At 43.0% G+C, this 13065-nt stretch overlaps 1 protein-coding gene across 10 annotated transcripts in view; it reads left to right on the forward strand.

Moving 5' to 3' along the window:
- The window catches only part of ABCC5 (ATP binding cassette subfamily C member 5), a 100802-nt gene that overhangs the window by 30574 nt on the left and 57163 nt on the right, over nt 1–13065 (forward strand). For 7 of the 10 annotated variants that reach the window (XM_053564226.1, XM_053564230.1, XM_053564231.1 and 4 more), the window contains exons 3-8: nt 4358–4515; nt 5137–5292; nt 5930–6077; nt 10927–11160; nt 11294–11467; nt 12159–12306. In XM_053564226.1, the coding sequence (XP_053420201.1) occupies nt 4358–4515; nt 5137–5292; nt 5930–6077; nt 10927–11160; nt 11294–11467; nt 12159–12306 (1018 nt within the window). Of the gene's footprint in view, nt 1–4357; nt 4516–5136; nt 5293–5929; nt 6078–8512; nt 10177–10926; nt 11161–11293; nt 11468–12158; nt 12307–13065 lie in introns of those variants that run through there. The other 3 variants (XM_053564236.1, XM_053564235.1, XM_053564234.1) reach the window with 3 other exon arrangements.

Raw genomic sequence — 13065 nt, forward strand, 5'->3', positions numbered from 1 at the left:
TCAAGCTTCTGGCCTTGGCTGCCCAAAGTGCTGGGATTATAGGAGTAAGCCACTGTACCAGTCAGCAAATTTTATGTTAGATCTTTTTTGCCACAATAAAAAAATCCATTTAATTGCGCCATTTGGTAGCTTCCACCCAATTTTCATTTGGTGGTGATTGATCAGCATTGTAATGGCATGATAAAGGCAAATGACGAGAGAAAAATATAAAATCCTGTAAGGCCTTCCAAGAGATAAATATGCTCAATTAAAATCAGGTACTCATGGATTGATTTCAGTATTTGGCAGCACCTGTCTTCATGAAGACATTTTCAAATGTGAAATTGCAAAATCTCATTACAAGTCAGCATTAAAGAGGAAGATTTGCAGTTGATTTTGATGAAAGAGAAACCCAGTTAAACCCCATTTAAGTGAAAAGTCATTGCTCCATGACAGAATTACATTCTTCTTATTAGTAGACTTGTATTATAAAAAATTGTACTCTATTACAATTTGAATTTTGTCAGTAAACTTTTTGTGGAAATTTATTTTCTCTTGTAATAGAAGTACCTATAAAATATCCTTGATTTTTGTCTCTTGGCCTATAAAAATAATTTATAGTATGGCCCTTTGGAGAAAATGTTTTTTTACCCCTAGCTTAAAGCATTGATTTTTCTATCTTTTTTTTTGTTTGTTTGTTTACTAATATATGCTTTTAAAGCAATCAAAATTTCTTTCTGTGGCCAGGCATGATGGCTTATGCCTGTAATCCTAGCACTCTGGGAGGCTGGAGGTCAGTGGATCCCTTGACCTCAGGAGTTTGAGACTAGCCTGAGCAAGAGTGAAACCCTCTCTTTACTAAAAATAGAAAAATTAGCTGGGCATTGTGGTAGGTGCCTATAGTCCTATCTACTCAGGAGGCTGTGGCAAGAAGAATCACTTGAGCCCAGGAGTTTAAAGTTGCTGTGAGCTAGGCTGAGGCCATGGTTAGAGTGAAACTGTCTCAACAACATCAACAACAAAATTTCCCTCTATGCTCTGCTTTAGTTGTACCACAGAAATGTTGATGATTTTTCAGTTTCTTACTGTTCAAAATATTTTTTAGTTCTCTTTTTGATGTCTTTTAAATTTATATTATTTGGAATTGTATTGCTTAACTTCTGAACATTTGGGGATTTTCTCGTTACTGAGTTTTGCTTTATGGGCCAGCATATAATCCGTTTTGGCAAATAATGTAGTGTGTTCCTGAAGTGGTATTTTTAAATCTATCATCTTCTTCTGAAGCTTTGGATACAGATCCAAATAAGGGTATCCAAGGGCGGCGCCTGTGGCTCAGTGAGTAGGGCGCCGGCCCCATATGCTGAGGGTGGTGGGTTCAAACCCAGCCCCGGCCAAACTGCACCAAAAAAGTAGCCGGGCGTTGTGGCGGGCGCCTGTAGTCCCAGCTGCTCGGGAGGCTGAGGCAAGAGAATCGCGTAAGCCCAAGAGTTCGAGGTTGCTGTAAGCCGGGTGACGCCACAGCACTCTACCCGAGGGCAGTACAGTGAGACTCTGTCTCTACAAAAAAAAAAAAAAAAAAACAAACAACAAAGGGTATCCAAATAAAATCCTTGTATCATTCTGTACCTTCTTTGTACAGAGTCTAACTCTGCACTACTCACTTGTAGTATATGTGCTTATATTTTTAGTGTATCTTAATTCTTTCTTAACCCAATAGTTTTTTTTTTTCTTTTTCCCCCTTTGTGATCATGTGCAGCTTGCAAGTAAGAAAAAACCTTTGCTGAGCAGTCCTCAGTGCACATCTCTGTGCTCTTCGTCTCTTGAAATCTGGTCTACCTTGCTTTTTGCAAAAGGAAACAGTTGTGCTTTTCAGGGCTGTAAACTTGCCTGATACCAAGTAGGTTTCTTAACTGTGCTGTGAACTAAAGCTTTTGTATTTGATCTGCATATGCCTCCAGTGAGCCCTATTCACAAAAGCTACCCTTTCAGTTCTGCTAATATTTGAGTGGCCTCTGTTCTTTGTGGGAAAGAGGTGGTGTATAAAAATAGACTCTGCCCAGTGAGAATGGCCCGCATCACAAAATCTCAAAACTGCAGATGCTGGCGTGGATGTGGAGAGAAGGGAACACTTTTACACTGCTGGTGGGACTGCAAACTAGTACAACCTTTCTGGAAGGAAGTATGGAGAATCCTCAAAGCACTCAAGCTAGACCTCCCATTTGATCCTGCAATCCCATTACTGGGTATCTACCCAGAAGGAAAGAAATCCTTTTATCATAAGGACACTTGTACTAGACTGTTTATTGCAGCTCAATTTACAATCGCCAAAATGTGGAAACAGCCTAAATGCCCAGCAACCCAAGAATGGATTAACAAGCTGTGGTATATGTATACCATGGAATACTATTCAGCCATTAAAAAAAATGGAGACTTTACATCCTTCGTATTAACCTGGATGGACATGGAAGACATTATTCTTAGTAAAGCATCACAAGAATGGAGAAGCATGAATCCTATGTACTCAATTTTGATATGAGGACAATTAATGACAATTATGGTTATGGGGGGGAAACAGAAAGAGGGAAGGAGGGAGGTGGGTGGGGCCTTGGTGTGTGTCACACTTTATGGGGGCAAGACATGATTGCAAGAGGGACTTTACCTAACAATTGCAATCAGTGTAACCTGGCTTATTGTACCCTCAATGAATCCCCAACAACAACAAAAAAAAATAGACTCTGATTTTGTACGGTGTGGTGTGTTGATGCTGTACCACTAACTTTTTCTCAATGTGTGTGTGTGGGGTCCGTCCATTGTTTCTATTTCACAATAATTGCTGGAAATATTTGTTATAATCTGAGTTTCACTGCTCAGAGAGAAAAGGAAGGTATGGAAATTGAGGAAAATGAAGCTTTTCCTTCTGTAATAGGAAAACATAAACTTTGCATTACCTTCAGAGTTATTATTATTATTATTATTATTTTACAGTTTTTGGCCTGGGCTGGGCTTGAATGCGCCAACTCTGGCATATGGGGCCGGCAGCCTACTCTTTTGAGCCACAGGCACTGCCCCCTTCAGAGTTATTTTTAGAGTGATTTTAGAGTAAATGAGATGGATGTATTCAGCTTCTTGCCCCCACTCCCCTTCTTCCCCTATCAGAGTCAGACCTGAATTACATGTACTTTTTGTTAACCCGATTAACATTTATAAGCTTCATGGTAAATAATATGTAACTATATTTCCTCTGCTTTATGCTACAGGAAAGGCAGATGGGGTTCTTTAGCTGTGCAGCCGGGTGAGGACCCACCTTCTGTTCTCCGTGCTCATGAGAGATACAGGAGACTGTTACTGCACCAGAGAGCCATTTAATTGGGGCCAATTGTGAAACTTTTGTTACAGAAAATGAGCAGTAGAATTTGCGGTTAGAAGTGAAGTAATTGGGCTCAGCACCCATAACACAGTGGTTACGGCACCAACCACATGCACCAAGGCTGGTGGGTTTGAACCCAACCCGGGCCAGCTAAACAACGACAACTGCAACAAAAAAAGAAAAAAAAATAGCCAGGTGTTGTGGTGGGCGCCTGTAGTCCCAGCTAGTTGGGAGGCTGAGGCAAGATAATTGTTTAAGCCTTAGAGTAGGAGGTTCCTGTGAGCTGTGATGCCATAGCACTCTACCAAGGGTGACATAGTGAGACTCAGTATCAAAAAAAATAAAAAAGTGAATTAATTGAATCTCACTACATTTTGAGAAACAGAAGATAAAACATTTGGTGATTTAAAATATAAATTTTACAACATACAACACAAAGAATGAGCCCTAATATGACCCGTGAACTTCAGTTAATAATAATGAATCAGCACTGGCACATCAGTTGTAACCAGTGCACCACACTAACGGAAGATGTTAATAAGCAAAATGGATGGGGAATAGCTGGGTATGAGATCTGACAGTCAAGTTCACAAACTCATTCTAGAAAAAGTGCTAACATACCTCATTGCTGAATCTCACTATGGTCACTACAGAGTCTATGCTTGGCCATTTGGTGAGCATAGTGATACTCAGCACTGAGATCTGTAGCACTTTCTCTAGGATGAGTTTGTGAACTTAATTGTCTGACCTCATATATGGGAATGCTCTATGTTCTCTGTTCTATTTTTCTGTAAACCTAAAGGTACTCAACAAAGAAAAAGCTGGTAAAAATTTTTTAAATATCTAGGCAAACATTATTTAATGGGTTCATATTGTACAAAGTTACTGTTTAATCTCCTGACCCGTGGGATTATTCAGTGGAGATGAAGCTGGTTGACTGTTAACATCAGTTAGATTTGCCTCTCACCCATATATTAACTGTGCTCCTGCCTCTCCCTGTCTGTGGAACAGGTGGAATGCCAAGACGCTTTGGAAACAGCAGCCCGCGCGGAGGGCCTCTCTTTGGATGTCTCTATGCATTCTCAGCTCCGAATCCTAGATGAGGACCATCCTAAGGGAAAGTATCACCATGGCTTGAATGTCCTAAAGCCTATCCGGACCACTTCCAAGTAAGAGGCCCTGCTGCTTAATGACATGTCAGTGAAGCAGCAAAAGAATGTTTGAGAACTCAGGCTAAGACTAGAGCAGTGGGGAAGACCTCTGTTTGCTAGACAGGGCTTTTTGTTTTATTTTTTGAGACAGAGTCTCCTTCTGTTGCCAAGGCTAGAGTGTAGTATTATCATAGCTCACCATAACCTAGAATTCCTGGGTACCAGTGATCCTGCTCCCTGAGGAGCTAGTACTATAGGTGCATGCCACCACTAATTTTTCTGTTTTTTGTAGAGCCAGAATCTTGCTATGTTGCCTGGGCTAGAGTGCAGTAGCATCATAGCTCACAGCAACCCCACACTCTTGGCTTCAAGTGATCCTCCTGCCTCAGCCTCCTGAGTGTTGGGACTGTAGAGCCCCACTACCATACCTAGCTAATTTTCCTATTGTTAATAGAGGTGGGGTCTCACTCTTGCTCAGGCTGGTCTTGAACACTTGGCCTCAAGCAGTCTTCCCACCTTGGCTTCTCAAAGCACTGAGATTATAGGCCTGAGCCACTGCACCCAGCCTATACAGAGTCTTTTAAATATGGGTTGGCCTCTTGGTGTGTGTTGACAGTGATTTTGATTTTCTCTGCTTAGACACCAGCACCCAGTGGACAATGCTGGGCTCTTCTCCTGCACGACATTTTCATGGCTTTCTCCCCTGGCTCGCAAGGCCCACAAGAAGGGGGAGCTCTTAATGGAGGACGTGTGGTCTTTGTCCAAGCACGAGTCCTCTGACGTGAACTGCAGAAGGTAGGCGTCTCTGGTCCACCCTTGTCCCACGGTGCTGGGTGGGTAGGGCCTGAGCTAGGAGTTGAAGTCTGTGGCACAGCCCGGGAGAGCTGTGCTGTCCTGTGGAGGGAGGGCGGCCTGGGATGACTCTCTGCTCTTTTGCTTTACTCCTATTTCACCTTTGATCCTGTTTTAACCACGGGCTTTCTCTCTCTCTCTCAGCCCCGCTTCTTTTCCTGAGTCTACAGGGAGATTATGTTGCTGCCTTGTGACAGAGTACATTTTTGTGGTAGCTGATTGTCATGATTAAAATCTAGTTCACAACTTTCACTTTACCACAGGAACCTTCAGAAAGAGTTGGGGACCCTTGAGAAAGGGAGTTCTTACAAATTTTATTCATTGGTAACTTTTCTGGGTGGAAGGAAAGGCTTTTGTCTCATCATTTTCTGCATCCTGAGAGGCTGCCTATCTAGGGTAAATCAGTAGTTACCTCAGAAAGGTATTTTTTCCTGAAGGTGAAGACTGTGTACACAGTTTTAAAGGAAAGACTTAACGTGAGTGGTGATAAAGCCTGGAGACAAAGAGCGATGGCAGGAGGGAAGCTAGGTGTGTCTTTTCTCCCGGGGAGAGTGTAACGAGGACGTGTGCCCTTGTTAAGACTAGAGAGACTGTGGCAAGAAGAGCTGAATGAAGTGGGGCCAGACGCCGCTTCCCTGCGAAGGGTTGTGTGGATCTTCTGCCGCACCAGGCTCGTCCTGTCCATCGTGTGCCTGATGATCACGCAGCTGGCTGGCTTCAGTGGACCAGTAAGTCTAACTATCCTTTCTGGCAGTCTCCAGGGGCCCGGCCACGGCCAGTTCTAACACTCTTGTTCTATTGCAGGGGGTGTGCTCAGCTTTGGGCTAGGTAGCCTTAGAGATGCCTCCAGGTCTGTTGAAAAGGATTGATGGATTTTGGAGCAAACGGTGGCTTGTCAGCAGCTGGAAGGATGAGGGGACAGTGTTGCCAGAGAAGGAATGGAACTGGCTTGCTTTCCTGGGGCGGGAGAGAAACTGAGCTGATTCCAGTGCCACATGGGACTGTGCTTCTTGGTTGTATGTCCTTGGTCCAGGAAAACGTTTCTTGTGGTGCCGTGAGTGGGTGAGAGAATGTTGTGTGATGTGGCTGGTGAGCCGGCACCAATGACACGCCGGATTCCGGGAGCCAGAGGTGTCACGTGTTTGGCGGTCTGTGGCCAATGAGTCCTGAGAAAAGGAAAGGACTGTCGAGGTTTTTAAGAGTCTGACCTGGAGTCCACTTTAAGTCTGGTTTATGGTGTGAACTGTGTGGCACATTGGGGTGGCAGCTGTGGTGTTTCTCAGTCTATACTAAAGCAGAGTAGGTGAGAAAGCCTATGACGTTTACACTGTTTTGGGGGCACCCTATTCCTTACACCTGCTGTGCTGCCTTGCACTTGAGACTTTGATTAAATCTATTCTTTACATATTTGCCTTGAGGCATCGGATCAGTAGTACTGCTTATACTGTGCATTTTCCGTGTGTGGGTAAGCTGGAGGTTCATGGTTTTGGTAAGTACACAATTGTAATGCATGGTGATTAGGTAAAACTCATTTGCATTTTTGTTTTTGTTTTTCTTTAATATTTGATGTTTCTTGTTAAAGTGTTAAATCTCTTTTCTGAAGCAGAAAACACTACTTTTCTGGTATTGAGTTTCCATATTATTTGACCAACTAACATACTTTTATATAAATAAGAAGGACCACATAATCGAAATGCTATATTATTGATGAAATTGGCAAACACTTTCCTAGAGCCAGCTTCCCCCAAGAAGAGCTTCTGTCATTGTTTCCTTACAGGGTTGGTGGCTGCTCTGATCCTTCCTAGAATTCTTTCATAAGGGGAGCACCATACACAGGCTTTCTTTCTAAAGCAATAATGGGCTTTTTCACTTCCAGTTGGTCCCTGCAAGAACATCATTGGCTCCCCTTTTTTAAAAAAGAAAAAAAAAATATTCCACAGACTTGGGGATTTTAATTTTTCTTGGAAAAAAGTTACCTGTGCAAGTAGCTTGTGGCTTTCTATTTACTCCCTTGAGCATCTATATATTCCTTAATTGCAGTGCAATGCACTGGGATACTAATTTTTAATAAACTCATCTAGATGCCAGGGAAAGCTGAGAGCCTTCTTTAAACAGAAAGACAGCAGCTTGCTTTTTCTTCTCTACCCTTTTGGGGAAGAATACCTCAAGGCCAGTGTTAACAACTGAGAAAGCAATGGACTCATCCCTCCTCTCTTTCATGGATAAAAAGATTTCAAAGTGTGAACGATAAAGATTTGAATGTGTGAACAGTGCAAACTTCTGTTTTGGAGCTCCAGTTCTGTTGCATTTCTTCTAATTGGAGATTGGAGAGCCAGAATGGTTTTGAGATTAGTACTAGCAATGAGCAACCCTCTCATCTATGGACCTAAATCCTTTGGAGGAACATCCATTTTAGATTTTTGCAAAATTTCTAATCTGGCACAACTTTCAAACTAGCTTAATCAGTTATCATAGAAATCTACTTAACAGACTCCCCACATGTGAGCTCCCCAAATGTAGCATCCTTGTTTCTCGTAACCCCCTCCCCTCGCCCCGTCCAGGTCTCACTGAACCTTGATAGCCACTCACAGAATGAAGGAAACACAACCAAAGTTGTTGTGTTTTTGTTTTTGTTTTTTAACTGCTGGCCAGCTGATGCCAGATATTTATGCAACAAGGTGATCCAAGGTTTTGGTGATGCCAGTGGACCAGCACTGTGTGCAGGGTACCCTCGGGTCATCCCTAACGTTAATGGAGAACCAGAATCTATAAGAGCATGGTCCTGACCATGGAAGGAAGACAGTAGCCAAACTTACAGAGATGGTTTGGGGCCTGCCTGGATTAAGACAGTTTGAAAAGACCATGGCACTCTACTGAGAGCGACAAAGTGAGACTCTGTCTCTAAAAATAAAATAAAACAAAAGACCAGGCCCGACATGTGATCTGTGACCTGCAGAAGGCTGCCTCCCGCAGTGCTAGCTCTTTTGGTGAATGCTAACTCTTCTCCAGGGCCTTTTGGGGAAAGGACAGTATAAAACCTTTAGAGAGGTAAGTTTCCCACCCTTCCAACCTCTCTCCAGCTGCAGCTTGCTTGGTGCTGTCAGAATCTGGATTTGGGGGGAGTCTCTCTGTAGTGGAACCAGTGACAGAAGCTGTTCTTTAGAATTTTCAGGATGGCTGTATTCTGCGGTCAGAATGAGAGAGTCAAGCTGGGCAGAATCTCTCGCCAAGAGTTCAGGTAAGGTAAAGTTTATTCACTGGGAATGCTTTCCACAGCCAGACAGCTATGCTGACAGTCTTGAGTTTTCTTCCACTTTGTTTAGATTTAAATGATAAATTTGTAACTTTTTAAAAACTAAATTTTGGTTGGATTTTTTTCATAAAAACTTTTTTTCTTTATCCCATACAAAATGGTTTGAAATGTCATTGCTTTTTAAAAAAACTATGTGTTGGAAAATCTTTAATTTGCTCTTTCCTCTTTTTTCCCCCTTTGAAAGTTTTGCATAGTGTAAACATTCATTACTGTCTTTTACCTTCCCTCCTCCTTCCCTCCTCCTCCCCTCTGGGGGGGTGCTAATGCTATTACCCAGTGCTGAAAACTGGCACTCTAAAGGTATGGGAAGGAAGGAACCCAAAGCAACAACCTGCTGTCCCTTCAGCCTTCCTTTGGAGACTGCTCCATCAGTGCCAAGGTGTGTGGGAACATGCTTCACTGCACCGCCATCTCACTGAGTTGCTTCACGTGAGGAAAAGAGGCTTTGACCCTCTGACTCAGTTCCACATTTTGGATTGCATACTGGAAAAGAAGCCAATCTTCTTGCTAGTAAACCAACAACCAGCTGTATGCAGTGGTGACCCAAGCAATGGATCTAAACCTAAAAATCTGAGGGAGGGGAAAGGTGGAATACAGTAGTTGTGGAATTTGAAATCTCCCGTTTTGATCAGGTTATTTGCTGGGACTTGACGTAAATCTGATTGGTGGGGATCTCTCCTAGGACCTAGTGGACATCTGGTATTAACTTACACTCAGAAAACAAACAAACAAAAAAAAAAAAACGAGAAATACAAATTAACCCAGGGAGGGTCTGGGTTTTGAAATCCAGGATTAGTTCCCTCAGGGCAGTCCCGTCTGGCCTGCTCTTTGGTCTTTGACTCAGCTCTGGCTTATTGCTGCAGTAACCTGTGCTGTAAGGAACCAGGAGAGATGGGTGGATGGGTTTCAGGTTAATTTTTTTTCTTCATTTGGTGGGGGGGATTGATTTAGCCCTCTTTTGTTGTTTTGTTTTATTTTTTGTCAAGATCAATTTTAGCTTCAAGCACTGGAAAAAACTCAGAAGAGTGCCACCAGTTTTTCCTTGAGGCTTAGAATTCTGTATTCTGTCCTAAGCAGAGGTGATTCCTCTCAGCTTAGTGCACCAATAGCACCAGCAATTTTGAGCAGAATACCTCTTTGGGAGAATTTTTAGTTTTGTTTTGTTTTGTTTTTTTAATTCTCTTTCCTTAGCAGCAAAGTCTTTATTCCTAGAGAATCCACTCCCTTGCAGAATCGTTGCAACCTCAGGAGCCCTAACTGAGTGCTGTCAGCCTGGTGTACTACTTCGGACTCTGGAAACAGATGTTGGTTCTATTGTGTATTTCCACTGTGTGTAGTTAAAACAACAGTCTGAGGCCAGATGACCTGTTAGATGGCCAGCCCTGTGTAACCTGACTCTGTATGTTCCCACTGTATGTTACTGCAATGCTCCTTTGTACAGTGTTTGTGAGATGCTCTTTGAAGATGGTACTTTTATATTTTTTTCATTTTCAATAAAAGTACGTTACTTCCCACTTCTGGTATTTAATACTGTTGCTGAATGTGCCTTGTGTGAGTGTGTGCTCCGGCGTTGCAGGACCTCAGAGCTGGAGGTGGCACTCGGTGGTTCTTGGGGGCTGGCTGCCTTCCCTCTCTGCAGGTGGTGTTAGACATATGCTACCTGAGGTAACACGTTTTCGTTTTTGGGAGGGAGCTGGGAGTGGGGGGGCCGTGGGAGGGTCTCTGAAATTTTGATAGTCTGCTTTGATTGCTTTTTTCTGTACTATTAAACTGCTGATGTTTATTTTCAGGAATGTTTTGCAAATGCACTTCTCACTCTTCCCCAGTACAACTGTAGGTACACTGTTCCTTTTTATCAAATAAGCACGTTTGAAACGATCCCCCAAAAGGTCTTAATTTCATTTAAAGAAATGTATCCATGCGTGGAGTTACTGGAATAAGGTCAAATATATACTTTTGAATGACCATGTGTTTAGAATTAATTTCAGCTCATGGACAGGTTTATGTTACATTAGAAAGAGTAATGGTTTTGGTAGCATCCTTACGAAGAAAGTCTCAAATTAGACTCACCTCCTGCAGAAAGCCCTGAATACATCACTGCAGGCAGGCTGCAGTAGCGTCTGGTCCTGCGAGAAGGTTTTCCTTTGCGCGCACTGACGGCCATGCAGTTGGAGCCGCCTACTCTTTCTAACTTAACATAACACCGTGGCATTGTGTGTGGGTGCCGTGGGGGTATTGACAGTGGTGTATGTTTCTCCCTGTAGGCCTTCATGGTGAAGCACCTCTTGGAGTACACCCAGGCAACAGAGTCCAACCTGCAGTACAGCTTGCTGTTAGTCCTGGGCCTCCTCCTGACAGAAATCGTGCGGTCTTGGTCGCTTGCACTGACGTGGGCATTGAATTACCGAACTGGTGTCCGTTTGCGGGGGGCCATCCTAACTATGGCATTTAAGAAGATCCTTAAGTTAAAGAACATTAAAGAAAAGTCCCTGGGTGAGGTGAGTGAGAAGTGTTTGCTTCCTAGCATGAGCTGCTGCTTTCCACTGGGTCCTTGCCCTGACCTTATCTTCCTCCTGAGACAAGTGACCTGTGCCCTGGTGGGGTGCCCTCACTGCTCTTTGTATCTTGTAGCTCATCAACATTTGCTCCAACGACGGGCAGAGGATGTTTGAGGCAGCCGCTGTTGGCAGCTTATTGGCTGGAGGACCCATCGTTGCCATTTTAGGCATGATTTATAATGTAATTATTCTGGGACCAACAGGCTTCCTGGGATCAGCTGTTTTTATCCTCTTTTATCCATCAATGGTGAGTAAGTAAGCCTCCAGACTGTGTCTTGGCAGTTTCTTCTTAGGAGATGAGTTACTTCCACTGGATTATAGTAGGTCATGGGGGAATCATATCTCTGGTTGGAAATTTCCTCAAAGCATATATAGAGAGAAATGTGACTTGAGAGGAACTAAAGTGTCATTTGCATAAAGGTAGAGGCTCCTAATGACATTTAAAAAAAGTCTAGCCAGGCACAGTCATGCACACCTATGGTCTCAGCTACTTGGGAGGCTAACTTGAACCTGAGAGTTCAAGACTAGCCTGGGTAACACAGCAAGACTCAGTCTCAAAAAAAAAAAAAAAAACTATTAGAAGAAAAAGAGTCTGAGCAAAGGAGAAGAACAGCAGGTGAACCCTCCCTTGTGTAACACAGCAGCGTTTGAATACTTGGTCTCAAGTTGGCGCTACCTGATACGGTGTTTCTGCCTCCCCTTTGGTAGCACCACTTACCTGTGATCACTATGAGAACATCACTGCCTTACGAAAAATAAGAATTAGTATTAGATTATAATTCAATAGATCACTTTTATTAAAACCATTACAACTACCTAAAATCTGGGCTGTCCAAACAGTGTTATATGCTCATTATATTTAGAATGACCTTAGCAGATCAGGTAGTTCTCAGGTTTGAATGAGCTTTGATTTGGTGTGGTATCGCTTTTCTTTTCAGATGTTTACATCACGGCTCACTGCATATTTCAGGAGAAAATGTGTAGCCGCCACAGATCACCGTGTCCAGAAGATGAATGAAGTTCTTACATACATTAAATTTATTAAAATGTATGCCTGGGTCAAAGCATTTTCCCAGAGTGTTCAAAGTGAGTTTAAAGATTTCATCTGTGGATATGGTATAAGGACGTTGGATTCTTTTTTTTGATTCCCTCACACCGCTTTGCTTCTGAAGCACAGTAGATCCTAGGACTCCTTGTGTCATAGGTCATGCATAATATACAGGCTTTGTGTTCAAAGGCATCTTAGAGATTTGTACCCATAACCTCATATCACATATGAGGAAACTGAGACTGGGAAAATTGTGACTTTCCCAAAATCACATAGCTAGTTAGGAATAATTTTGTTTCAAAGCCGCCATGTACATTCTCATCCTGCCCGTGATTTCCTGGCCTGTCATGAGGCTGTCTTGGAGGACCATATCAAATGACTGCAGAGAAATCCACTTTTGCCTCCTTCTACTCTGTGGTTGCAGATGCACCAGAGGTTGGTTGTTGTGTGACCTGAGTGGTGAGCTGGGAGTCAGGATGGCTGGATTCTGGTCCTATCAGAAACTCTAACTTTCTTGTTTTTTATTTTTGTTTTTTTAAATGATGGATGGTCAGTGGCTGGGCCTAACCTGATTTGTAAATTTAAAGCAGGCATAAGCATTTGCAATATATTAGTGCCACAAAGCTAGGAGGAATAATTAACACAGACTGGACATTCAAAAAGTTGCCATGGCAGTGCCCGTAGCTCAGTGGATAGGGCACCGGCCACGTACACCCAGGCTGGCAGGTTCGAACCCAGCCGGGCCAGCTAAACAATAACTACAACAACAATAACAAAAGAGAATAGCCAGGCATTAT

The sequence above is a fragment of the Nycticebus coucang genome, chromosome 16 (genome assembly GCF_027406575.1).
Source record: "Nycticebus coucang isolate mNycCou1 chromosome 16, mNycCou1.pri, whole genome shotgun sequence".
Taxonomy (NCBI): Eukaryota; Metazoa; Chordata; class Mammalia; order Primates; family Lorisidae; genus Nycticebus; species Nycticebus coucang.